The sequence below is a fragment of the Lepus europaeus genome, chromosome 23 (genome assembly GCF_033115175.1).
Source record: "Lepus europaeus isolate LE1 chromosome 23, mLepTim1.pri, whole genome shotgun sequence".
Lineage (NCBI taxonomy): Eukaryota > Metazoa > Chordata > Mammalia > Lagomorpha > Leporidae > Lepus > Lepus europaeus.
The window spans coordinates 16,166,296-16,179,145 of NC_084849.1; the positions used below are offsets into that span (position 1 = coordinate 16,166,296).

The following is a 12,850-nucleotide window of genomic DNA, read 5'->3' on the forward strand; positions in this document are numbered from 1 at the left end:
CTGGTTCACACCCTAATTGGCCACAATGATTTGAACCAGCACCCATATGGGATGCTGGCACTGCGGATGGTGGCTTTACCTGTTAATGCCACAGCACTGGCCCCCTTTTGGCCTTTTGACTGAGGCTCTCTTCCCCGAAATCATAATGTGTTCTCCTTTGGTTCTTTCAAGTCTTTCTCAAATCCATCTCCCTCAGATAAACTTTCCTTAGCCATCTACTGAAACTACTCATTGTACCTATTCCTTTATTTCCCTCAGTCTACTTTTTTAAAATTCAGTAAGCACTTACCAGCAGATTTATTAAATTGTGGTTTATTGTGTCTTAAACTAGAATTTAAGCACCAAAAGGATAGTGTTCAATGTTATATTCCAAATTCCTGAGTGGCATTTGGTATATAATATGTGAGAAGTAAATATTTTATGAATGAAAGACTTCTTCCTTGAATAGGCCCATTAAATCTTTCCCTTCTTTCCTCCCTTCTTTTTTTTTTTTTGACAGGCAGAGTGGATAGAGACAGAGAGAAAGGTCTTCCTTTTTGCCGTTGGTTCATCCTCCAATGGCCGCTGTGGCCGGCGCATCGCGCTGATCCGAAGCCAGGAGCCAGGTGCTTCTCCTGGTCTCCCATGCGGGTGCAGGGCCCAAGCACTTGGGCCATCCTCCACTGCCTTCCCGGGCCATAGCAGAGAGCTGGCCTGGAAGAGGGGCAACCGGGATAGAATCCGGCGCCTCAACTGGGACTAGAACTTGGTGTGCCGGCGCCGCAAGGCGGAGGATTAGCCTGTTGAGCTACGGTGCCGGCCCCTTTCTTCATTTTTTGACAGGCAGAGTGACACACAAAGATCTTCCATACTCTGGTTTGCTCCCCAAATGACTGCAATAGCCAGGTCTGGATCAGTTTGAAGCCAGGAGCCAGCAACTCTATTCTGGTCTCCCAGATGGGTGACAGGGGCCCTAGTAATTGGGCTATCTTTTGCTGCCTTCCCAGGTGCATTAGCAGGAAGCTGGATTGGAGGTAGGTCAATGGGGACTTGAACCCAGCACTTTAATGTGGGATTCTGGCATTGCAAGTATTAGGTTAATCTGTACAATACCAGCATCAAATGAAATTAATTGACCTAGTATATCCAGAATGTAATTTGACCATGTATCACAGCATCTGGCTAGTAGCTACTGTATTGGTCAGCATAGCTCTGGAAGGTAAACTGTAGGAGTAGATGGTTAAGATAGGGTGCAGGGCAAGCTGACTGGAAGAAAGGAGATCAGAGAGCTGAGAGGTCAGTGTTTTGGAAGGATAGTCGGGATTTACAATGGTTGGTGTAATACTGAGTGACGGTGACAGCTGTGACAAGGTGAAGGTGCAAGGGTGAGAATTTCAGAGGTTAATTGATCTTAGATCTAAGTTTGGGGCTTAGGGAAGGTTGGCGCCATATGGTGATGAGAGTCTGGAGGATGACCAAAGGGTGACATGGGAGTTTTGGACTTCCTGTTGTGATTTACATAAACAGAATTTGGGCTTAGCTCCAAGATCTATTGGGATAAAAAAGGAAGTTGTTGACCGGCGCCATGGCTCAACAGGCTAATCCTCCGCCTAGCAGCGCCAGGACACCGGGTTCTAGTCCCAGTCGGGGCGCCGGAGTCTGTCCCGGTTGCCCCTCTTCCAGGCCAGCTCTCTGCTATGGCCTGGGAGTGCAGTGGAGGATGGCCCAAATGCTTGGGCCCTGCACCCACATGGGAGACCAGGATAAGCACCTGGCTCCTGGCTTCGGATCAGTGCGGTGCGCCGGCTGTAGCGCGCGGGCCGTGGTGGCCATTGGAGGGTGAACCAACGGCAAAGGAAGACCTTTCTCTCTCTCTCACACTGTCCACTCTGCCTGTCAAAAATAAAGGCCGGTGCCGCGGCTCACTAGGCTAATCCTCCGCCTTGCGGCGCCGGCACACCGGGTTCTAGTCCCGGTCGGGGCACCGATCCTGTCCCGGTTGCCCCTCTTCCAGGCCAGCTCTCTGCTGTGGCTAGGGAGTGCAGTGGAGGATGGCCGAGGTCCTTGGGCCCTGCACCCCATGGGAGACCAGGATAAGCACCTGGCTCCTGCCATTGGATCGGCGCGGTGCGCCGGCCGCAGCGCGCCTACCGCGGCAGCCATTGGAGGGTGAACCAACGGCAAAAGGAAGACCTTCCTCTATGTCTCTCTCTAACTGTCCACTCTGCCTGTCAAAAATAAAAAAATTAAAAAATAAAAAATAAATAAAATAAAAAAAAGGAAGTTGTTAAACTGCGGTAGTTACTAGTTGTGTACATTTTCAAAGTTCATATACCGTGAATCTATATGCTCAGAATATCTCAGAGGGTGTATTCATTGCCTCTGGGACAGAAGGTATCTTTTGCCATATCCCTTTTTTACTCTTTTCCCATGTAGGTGTAAGTGCTGCTTACTAAAAATGTCCAAATTTTATTAAGCAGAAAAGCCTTACATCTTTATTTCCTTTGATCCAGTAATTCCTCCTGCACTTGCAAAAGAAATGTAGGTACCCAAAGAGCCACCCAAAAATGTGTTTATTACAACATTATTTTGTTGGGGGTGGGAAAGCTTCAAACAATTGGCATATAATAGACTCAGCCCATATAATGTAATGGTATGTAGTCATTTAAAGTGGCAGTATACTCAAGTGATGTGGCGGAATATTTGTAACATTAAAAGGGAAGTGGGATTGGGAAATGCACTAGCTGATTTATAGCTTGGTTCCATACCACTTCAGTTTGGGTGTGTTAAGGGGACCAAAATACTCCCTGATGTGATTTCTCCCATCTTTGTGGGCAGCTATAGTTCTCATATGGATGGTTTCTTGTCATGTTCTAAACTGTTTCTGAATCTGCTGGTTGGGTTTATTTCTAGATGTAACATGTGTGCCCTACATGTTCTCTATCAGTTTTCTTTTGACAGGCAGAGTGGACAGTGAGAGAGACAGAGAGAAAGGTCTTCCTTTGCCGTTGGTTCACCCTCCAATGGCCGCTGTGGCCGGCGCGCTGCGGGTGGTGCACCGCGCTGATCCAAAGGCAGGAGCCCGGTGCTTCTCCTGGTCTCTCATGGGGTGCAGGGCCCAACCACTTGGGCCATCCTGCACTGCACTCCGGACCACAGCAGAGAGCTGGCCTGGAAGAGGGGCAACCAGGACAGAACCCGGTGCCCCAACCGGGACTAGAACCCGGTGTGCCGGCGCCGCAAGGCGGAGAATTAGCCTATTGAGCCACGGTGCCGGCCTCTATCAGTTTTTTAAAATTTATTTATTTGAAAGTCAGAGAGGCAGATGCAGGTTTATTCATTATTTGAAAGGCAGACACAAGAGAGACCTTCCCTCTGTTGGTTCACTCTCCAAATGGCAGCAACAGACAGGGCAAGGTCAGGCGGAAGCTAGGAGCCAGGAACTCCATCCTGGTTTTCTGCATGGGTGGCAAGGAACCAAGTACTTGAGCCTTCTTTCATTGCCTTTCCAGGCACGTTAGCAGAAAGCTGTATCAGAAGTGGACGCTCTGTTAATGGGATGCCGGCATCACAAGCAGTGGCTTAACTTGCTGCACCAAACACCTGCCCCAGTTTTTTTTTTTTTTCAAAGATTGATTTATTTGAAAGAATACCAGAGAGATCTTCCATCTGCTGGTTTACTCCCCAGATAGCTTTTGGGGCTGGGCCAGCTCTCGATGTGGGTGGCAGGGACCCATGGATTTGGGCCACCATCTGCTGCTTTCCCAGGGGCATTAGCAGGGAACTGAATCAGAAACATTGCAGCTGGTACTTGAACCTGTCTCTGATATGGGAAGCTGGTGTTGCAAGTGGTGGCTAAACCTACTGCACTGCAATTTTAGTTAACAATTTTCTTTTTAAAGATTTTGATTTGGGCCGGCGCTGTGGCTCAACAGGCTAATCCTCTGCCTTGCGGCGCCAGCACACCGGGTTCTAGTCCCAGTCGGGGCGCCGGATTCTGTCCCGGTTGCCCCTCTTCCAGGCCAGCTCTCTGCTGTGGCCCAGGAGTGCAGTGGAGGATGGCCCAAGTGCTTGGGCCTTGCACCCGCATGGGAGACCAGGATAAGTACCTGGCTCCTGGCTTCGGATCAGCGCGGTGCGCTGGCCGCGGCGGCCATTGGAGGGTGAACCAACAGCAAAAGAAGATCTTTCTCTCTGTCTCTCTCACTATCCACTCTGCCTGTCCAAAAAAAAAAAAAAAAATTGATAAAGATTTTATTGATTTGAGAGTTACAGAGAGAGGTAGAGACAGAGAGAGGTCCTCCATCCTCTGGTTCACTCTCCAGATGGCTGCAACGGCCAGAGCTGCGCTGATCCAAAACTAGGAGCCAGGAGCTTCTTACAGGTCTCCCACACTGGTGCAGGGGCCTAAGGACTTGGGCCATCTTCCACTGCTATCCCAGACCATAGCAGAGAGCTGGATGGAAAGAGGAGCAGCTGGGACTAGAACCGGTGCCAGTATGGGACGCCGGCGCTGATTCAGGCCAGGGCTTTAACCCACTGCGCCACAGTGCTGGCCCCTAGTTAACAATTTTAGTTAACAATAGCAGTATGTATCTCAGAGGGAAGGTCTCTGGTGGAATCCAGAAGTCCAGGGTAGTTAGTAGTGTCTAACTGCAAGCTACTTCCAGATTGTGGCTTCACAAATCCCCTTTGCTAGAAAGAAACCAAATATTAACCAGGTTGAAGGTGTAGGAGTCCTGTGGAACTGTCTAAAGAGTAATCCAGTATGTGTGTCTTTGTGCTTTAAGATAGCTAGAGGGTTCGTGCTAGGTTTTGTCATTTCGTGGTTAATAGCCACTTAGGGCAGACTAAACAGTTTAAGTAATTGTATGGTAAAGGCTCTTTTTCTCTTGGGTAGGCTATTATCTTACCACCTCCTAGGAAGATTGTCTACTTTAAGCCTATGTTTTATTTAGTTAAATATTTTAAGCCATGTAGGAGTTGTGCTGGTTTCTGCTGTAAATCAGTTAACTGTTGTCCTCATGTGAAATAGTCTGATTCATTCTCATTCTCTCTAGGTAGCAGAGGCTCAACGGGCAGAGTTTAGCCCTGCCCAGTTCTCTGGTCCTAAGAAGATCAACCTGAACCACTTGTTGAATTTCACTTTTGAGCCCCGTGGCCAAGCGGGTCACTTTGAAGGCAGTGGACATGGAAGCTGGGGTAAAAGGAACAAGTGGGGACATAAGCCTTTCAACAAGGAACTCTTTTTACAGGCCAAGTGAGTATTGCTACTCCGACAGAATGGTGAGGCTGAGTATCTAGGTAGCTGGATGCTGTGAGGAAGCTTCTTTTAAACTAGGGGAGAGAGGTAGAGAAGGAATTGTTCTGGTTTGTTTTCTCTTTCCTTCTCCCTCCCTGTCATTCACTTTCCCTGTGGATATCCTTTAAAGACTACATTGCTTACATAAATGTCTTTAATATCATGATGAAGTAAAAGAAATGGTTAGAACTGGGCCCAGATTTTAATCTTATTTTGGCTGTTGACCTTTGAGCATAATTGTTTAATCATTGTGGGATAATTAGTTTTGATATAATGAAGAGGAACTTATTATTTATTTATTTTAGATGTATTTTTTTGTTTACTTGAAAGGCAGAGTTAGAGAGACTTATCTTCTACTGGTTTTCTCCCCAAATGGCCACAATGGCCAGGCCAAAGTCGGGAGCATGGAGCTGCTTCTGCATCTCTCATGTGGATGCAGGTGCCCAAGCACTTGAGCCATGTTCTGCTGCTTTCTCAGGCACATTACCTGGGAGGTGGATCAAATGGAGCAGGCAGGTCTCAAACCGGCGTCCATACGGAGGCTTAACCTGCTATGCCGTAATGCCAGCCCCAGGAAACTGTTTTTTTTTTTTTTTTTTTTTTTTTTTAAGATTGATTTATTTACTTGAGTTACACAGAAGAGAGGCAGAGAGAGAGAGAGAGAGAGGTCGGTCTTCCATCTGCTGGTTGAGAGAGAGAGAGAGAGAGAGAGGTCGGTCTTCCATCTGCTGGTTCATGGAGCTGTGCCAATCCAAAGCAAGGAGCCAGGAGCTTCTTCTGGTCTCCCACTTCTGGTTTCCCAGGCCATAGCAGAGAGCTGGATCAGAAATGGAGCAAATGGGACTGGAACTGACACCCATATGGGATGCCAGCACTGCAGACAGTGGCTTTACTTGCTACGCCACAGTACCGGCCCCAAGAAATTTTTTTTTTTAAAGATTTTATTTATTTTAAAGTCAGAGTTACACAGAGAAGAGAGGCAGAGAGAGAGAGAGGTCTTCCGTCCGCTGGTTCACTCCACATTCTGCTGCAACGGCTGGAGCTGCGCCGATTCGAAGCCAGGAGCTTTCTCTGGGTCTCCCACGTGGGTGCAGGGGCCCAAGGACTTGGATCATCTTCTACTGCTTTCCTAGGCCATAGCAGAGACCTGGATCGGAAGTGGAGCAGCTGGGTCTTGAACTGGCGCCCATATGGGATGGAGGCGCTTCAGACCAGGGTGTTGACCCACTGTGCCACAGCGCCAGCCCAGAAACTTTCTAAAAAGGAGAATTTAATGACAAGTTTAGGTAGTTGGTGTTCATGTATCAAATACTGATTCTACTTTGTTTCCTTTTTTGTGGCATTAGTCAAAATGCAAAATTTGACCTCAGATCTAGACTGAAGTAACCAATTTGTATTTTATGTAAAAACTTGAGAGTGACTCAGAACAATCATTAACCTTAAATACTAGCCTAACCCTGTTCTGGGTTTCCAAGAGAGGGAGGGTGCTTGGCTTATTAATGGTTGATAGAGCCACAAAGTAGGTTAATTTTAGTTCAAAGGAAACTTAGAGGGAATGTAGCCGGACTTGGAAGCAAAAGAAACAGTTGTGGGATTAGATTTCTTCCTGCGGAGCCTTTGGATTCCTGCTAGAGCTCAGAACTGTGGCTAAAGTTACAGTACTGTGCTTTGTGGCCCAGGGTTGCCAGTGACCTGCATGTGATTTCTAGGTGAACAGGTGATGAATTTCTGGAAAAGGCTTGTTAGTGGGTTCTGACAGTTTGCCTTTTCTCTGCCTTCCTCCCTGTTTCTAGCTGCCAGTTTGTGGTGTCTGAAGACCAAGACTACACAGCTCATTTTGCTGATCCTGATACCTTAGTCAACTGGGACTTTGTGGAACAAGTGGTGAGTCGCTCAGCCAAACTTGTAAGCTGTTAGTATGAGAGAGAACTAAAGAAAGGGGCTGTAGTGACATAGCAGCCGTTGACTTTGTTCGCTGCCAACACCTTTTTCTGCCTATTGCACACGTTTTTCAAAGGTCAGTTGTTGGTTCTCCCTGCAATTCTTTGTGTGTTGGCAGTGCCCTGCAGTGATGGGATATAGAAGGATCTTACCTGAATATGTTCAAGAGGTCCTACTTCCCAGCTCTTCTGTCCTAGAAAGTGGTAACTGGGGACTCTGAGGGATACCAGTTACCCTTCTCACCCCGGCTGGGGTTCATGACATGGACACTGCCTCATTGGCGGCTATTTGTAGTAGTCGGAATCAAATCAGGCCTCAGCTTTGTGGTAAGTAAATGAGTCACACAACTGTACTATCAAAGCCACAGCTGCATTTTTAAATTAAAAGAATTTTTTTAAATTTATTTTTTGAAAAGCAATTAGAGAAGGAGATACAGCTATCTTCTGTCCTCTGGTTCATTCCCCAAATGATTGCAAGGGCTGGGGCTGGGCCAGTTGGAAGCCAGGAGCTTTTTCCGGGTTTCCTATGTGCATGGTAGGGGTCCAAGGACCTGGACCGTCTGCTGCTTTTGCAGGCACATTAGCAAGGAGCTGGATTGGAAGTGGAGCAGCTGGGACTCAAATTGGTACCCATATGGAATGCTGGCACTGAAGGTGGTGGCTTTACCCAGTGTGCCACAGCATCGGCCCCTGCATTTGTTTTCCACTGAAGTTACAAACTCTAGGTATCCCCTTGCTGATCCTAATAGGATATCTGATGTAAAATACCTTTCAGGATGACAGACACCCCGCCCCCCCCCCACCACCACCAATGAGTGAGGTCTTTTAAATGCAAAGCTTAGATCGGCATTACTGTGAAAATTCATAAACTCATCTGAGACTGACATAGAAGGCCTATAAAACTTACTGCATTGGTTTTAAAAAATATACAGGGGTGGGCGTTCATTATAGTAGTTAAGCCACCACTTGGGATACCCATATACTATTTCAGAGAGCCTGGGATTGGGTCTCACTTCTGCTTCCAATCCAGCTTCCTAATAATGGACTTACTGGAAGGCATTTGATGATGGCTCAAGTGCTTGGGTCCCTGCCAACCATGTGGGAGAGCCCATTAGAATTCCTGTCTATTGTAGGTATTTGGGGAGTGAACCAGCACATGGAAGGTCGGTTGGTCTCTCTCTCTCTCTGCCTTTCAAATAAATAAATAGGGGCCAGTATTGTAGCAGAGATTAAATTGCCACTTGGAACACTGGCATCCCATCTGGGCATCAGGTCCTGTTCTGGCTGTTCTTACTTTCCAGCTCCCTGCTAATGCTCCAGAGGAAGCAGGGGAAGATGGCCTTAATGCTTGGAGTCCACCTGTCACTCATATGGGAGACCCGAAGGAGTACCAGGCTCCTGGCTCAGTCCAGGCCATTGTGGCCATTTGGGGAATGAACCAGCAGATGGAGCATCTCTGTCTGTAACTCTGCCTTTCAATTAAAATAAAAATATATCTTACAAAAAATAAACTAACTGAAAAACTAAATGGGTGTTTGGCGCAGCAGTTAAGCTGCTGCCTCCAATGCCTGCATCCCTTATCAGAATGCCTATGTCCGAGTCCTGGCTTCCTGCTAACGCGCAGCCTAGGAGGCAGCACTTGACAGCTCAGGTGTTTGGTTGGATCCTTGCCACATGTGGGAGACTAGATGAAGTTCTTGGCTCCTGGCTTTGGCTTGGCCTAGCCATAGCTGTTTGTGCCATTTGAGGAGTGAACTAGTAGATGGGAGATCTGTCTTTCTGCTTTTCAAAAGGAAAATGATAATAAATCATACACACACACACACACACACATAGAATACAAAGCAAAAAGTCTTGCTAACTCCTTTTGGAAATCACTGGTAGATTATTTCTAGATCATTTTTATGCCTTTAGGTGTGTGTACATATTAAGTCATTGTAAGTAGCATTATGTGTTGATTTCCGTCTTTGTTGTTGTTGTTAATGTGGAACTGCTAAAATATCTGAAGTATTTTTTTTTACGTTAAACCATTATTATAGATTATTTAATGATTTTCTTGAACTTATGTACATCTGCATTTTAAAATAGTTCTTTGAAGATGTGTTGAAAGGAAGTGGAAGAGGAGAGACTCTAAGTTTGACACACTCTGTAGTCACTACTTTTTATTTCTTTGTTAACGATTTATTTATTTGAAAGAGTTAAAGAGAGGCAGAGGCAGAGAGAGAGAGGTCTTCTATCCACTGGTTCACTCCCCAAATGGCTGTATGGGTAGAGCAGGGCCAATCCAAAGCCAGGAGGCTGGAGCTTCTTCCAGGTGTCCCATGTGGGTGCAGGGGCTCAAGCACTTGGGCCATCTACTTTGCTGCTTTCCCAGGCACATTAGCAGGGAACTAGATTGGAAGTAGAACAGCCAAGACTCGAACCTGCACCCATATGGGATGTGAGCAGTGAATGCAGTGGCTGTATCTGCTATGCCACAGTGCCGACTCCTCTCTAGTCACTTCTGAGAGCAGTGAAATTGTGGTTATGTTTTGTTTCAGCGCATCTGTAGCCATGAAGTGCCATCTTGCCCAATATGCCTCTACCCACCTACTGCAGCCAAGATAACCCGTTGTGGACACATCTTCTGCTGGGCATGCATCCTGCACTATCTTTCTCTGAGTGAGAAGACATGGAGTAAATGTCCCATCTGTTACAGTTCTGTGCATAAGAAAGATCTTAAGAGGTGAGGTTGAGACATTTAGTAGATTAGACCCCAGTTTGCTAACTCCTTGATTTGTTACATCTGATTGTCTTTGTTTCAGTGTTGTTGCCACAGAGTCTCGCCAGTATGTTGTTGGTGACACCATTACAATGCAGCTAATGAAGAGGGAGAAAGGGGTTTTGGTGGCCTTGCCCAAATCCAAATGGATGAATGTAGACCATCCCATTCATCTAGGAGGTAAGTTCCCTTAGTTCTGGGGCATAACTTTTAAAGCTATTGACTATATCTTTCTAGTGTCGGAAATAGATCCTTTGGGGCAGTCAAAGTTCTAGCACGTCCACATTATTAGTAGGGCTTCAGTAGGGTAGGGTGGAATTTGCAGAGTGGTTTAACTCTTGGCTTCCTATTTGGTTCAGGTGTGCGTGTGTGTGTGTGTGTGTCATTTTACCAGCCTTTATTGAATAGTTTGCACTGTCCCCAGTCTTGGGGATTCCATAGTTAGCCAGTCTGGGTGCCTGTCTTCTTTTTCTTTTCTCTTTTTTTCTTCTCTCTCTCTCTTTTTAAATATGTTTTATGTGTTTGAAATGCATAATGACAGAGAGGGACAGAGTGAGGGACAGAAAGATCTTCCATCTGCCTACTCACTTTCCAAATGGCCACAATAGGCCTGGGCCAGAACAAAGCCAGGAACTCCATTCTGGTCTCCCATGTGGGTGGCAGGGGCCCAAGTACTTGAGCTGTTGTCTGCTGCTTTGCCAGGTGCATTAGCAGAGAGCTGGATAGGAGGTGGGACAGCCAGAACTTCAGCCAGTGCTCTGATATGGGGTACTAGCATCATAGGCAGGGACTTACCCCACTGTACCACAGTGTTAACCCCAATTGTACCTGTTGTCATTTTTTTTTTTTTTTTTAATTTATTTATTTGAAAGGCAGAGTTACAGAGAGGCAGAGGCAGAAAGAAAGAGAGGTCTTCTATCTGCTAGTTCACTCCCCAGATGGCTGCTATGGCTGGAGCTGTACCTATCCAAAGCCAGAAACCAGGAGCTTCTTCCAGGTCTGTCACACAGGTACACGGGCCATCTTCTGCTGCTTTCCCAGGCCATAGCAGAGAGCTGGATCAGAAGTGGAGCAGCTGGGAATCGAACTGGCATCTCTATGGGATGCCAGCACTGCAGGCAGCAGCTTTACCCGCTATGCCACAACGCCGGCTCTGCTCTGCTTCTGATCCAGCTTCCTGCTAATGTGCCTGGGAAGGGTGCTGGCTCTGTGGTGCAGCGGGTTAATACCCTGGACTGAAGTGTCAGCATCCCATATGGGCGCTGATTCGAGACCCGGTTGCTCCGCTTCCAAGCCAGCTCTCTGCTTTGGCTTGGGAAAGCAGTAGAAGACGGCCCAAATTCTTGGGCCCCTGCACCCGCATGGGAGACCCGGAATAGGCTTCTGGCTTCGGATTGGCACAGCTCCAGCCATTGTGGCCAAATGTGGAGTGAACCAGCGGGTGGGAAGACCTCTCTCTCTCTGTCTCTCCTCTCTCTGTGTAACTCTGACTTTCAAATAAATAAATATCTAAAAAAAAAAATTATTTATTTGACCCCTTTAAATGACCTGTGTTTTTTGTTTTTTGGACAGGTAGAGTTATAGACAGAGGGAGAGGGAGAGGTCTTCCTTTGGATGGTTCACTCCCCAATTGGCCGCAACCGCCGAAGCCGCGCCGAAGCCAGGAGCAAGGAGCCCCCACGTGGGTGCAGGGGCCCAAGCACTTGGGCCACCTTCTGCTGCTTTCCCAGGCCATAGCAGAGAGCTGGATCGGAAGTGGAGCAGCCGGGTCTCAAACCAGCACTGTGCTAAGCGCCGGCCCCAGATAAAAAATCTTTAAAAAAAAAAACAAAACAAAAAAGGAGGTTGGCCCAGGTCCTTGGGCCCTGTACCTATTTGGGAGACCTGGAAGAAGCTCCTGGCTTCGGATTGGCTCAGTTCCAGCATTGCGGCCATTTAGGGAGTGAACCAGCAAATGAAAGACTCTCTGTCTCTGCCTTTCTGTTACTCTTTCAAATAAATAAAATGTTTCTTTGGAAATAAAAATCGATGACACTAGGTTTTGGCAGGAGAATGGGAGATGGGAACTCTTGTTCTTGATGGGTGTATAAATTGGTACAGCCTTTTGTGAGGGCACTTTGCTAGTATTTAAAATGTGCACAACCTTAATGTAGCATTTATACTTAAACGTACCAAGGGACATATTCAAGGATCTTTTGTTATAATGCAGTGGTGCAAAATTGCCAATAAACTAAATATTCCACAAGGGACTCACCTGTTACCCTACAGTCTACTGTGGAACACTCTAGAGAAGGTAAGAATTGAGTAGATGTTTGCATGAACATTTTAAAAGATTTGAGACAGTGAAAAAAGCTGCAGAACAAGATGTGCAGTTATCATTTATGGACAAACCAAGTTGAATGATAACGTATTTCAGTTTCTGAACAGTTTTCTCTGGACAGATGGGTGATGGTAAAACAGGTCATTTAGGGGGCTGGTGCCATGGCTCACTTGATTGATCCTCCACCTGCGGTGCTGGCATCTCATATGGGCACCGGGTTCTAGTCCTGATTGCTCCTCTTCCAGTCCAGCTCTCTGCTGTGGCCCGGGAAGGAAGTGGAGGATGGCCCAAGTGCTTGGGCTCCTGCACCCGCATGGGAAACCAGGAAGAAGCACCTGGCTCCTGGCTTTGGATTGGCACAGTGCCAGCTGTAGCGGCCATTTGGGGAGTGAACCAAGGGAAGGAAGACCTGTGTCTGTCTCACTGTCTATAACTCTACCTGTCAAAAAAACAAAAACAGAAACAAACCCAGGTCATTTAAAGGGGTCTCAAGATAACATTATTTCAAACTGCTAAAAATTACAAAATTATGAGAGGGAAGCAAATGA

The 12,850-nt window shown here is 46.9% G+C and overlaps 1 protein-coding gene across 4 annotated transcripts in view; it reads left to right on the forward strand.

Moving 5' to 3' along the window:
* RNF10 (ring finger protein 10) overlaps positions 1-12,850 on the forward strand; it is a 44,847-nt gene that overhangs the window by 14,311 nt on the left and 17,686 nt on the right. For all 4 annotated transcript variants that reach the window (XM_062182376.1, XM_062182375.1, XM_062182377.1 and 1 more), the window contains exons 3-6: positions 5,040-5,239; positions 7,075-7,165; positions 9,762-9,946; positions 10,026-10,162. In XM_062182376.1, the coding sequence (XP_062038360.1) occupies positions 5,040-5,239; positions 7,075-7,165; positions 9,762-9,946; positions 10,026-10,162 (613 nt within the window). The remainder of the gene's footprint in view (positions 1-5,039; positions 5,240-7,074; positions 7,166-9,761; positions 9,947-10,025; positions 10,163-12,850) is intronic.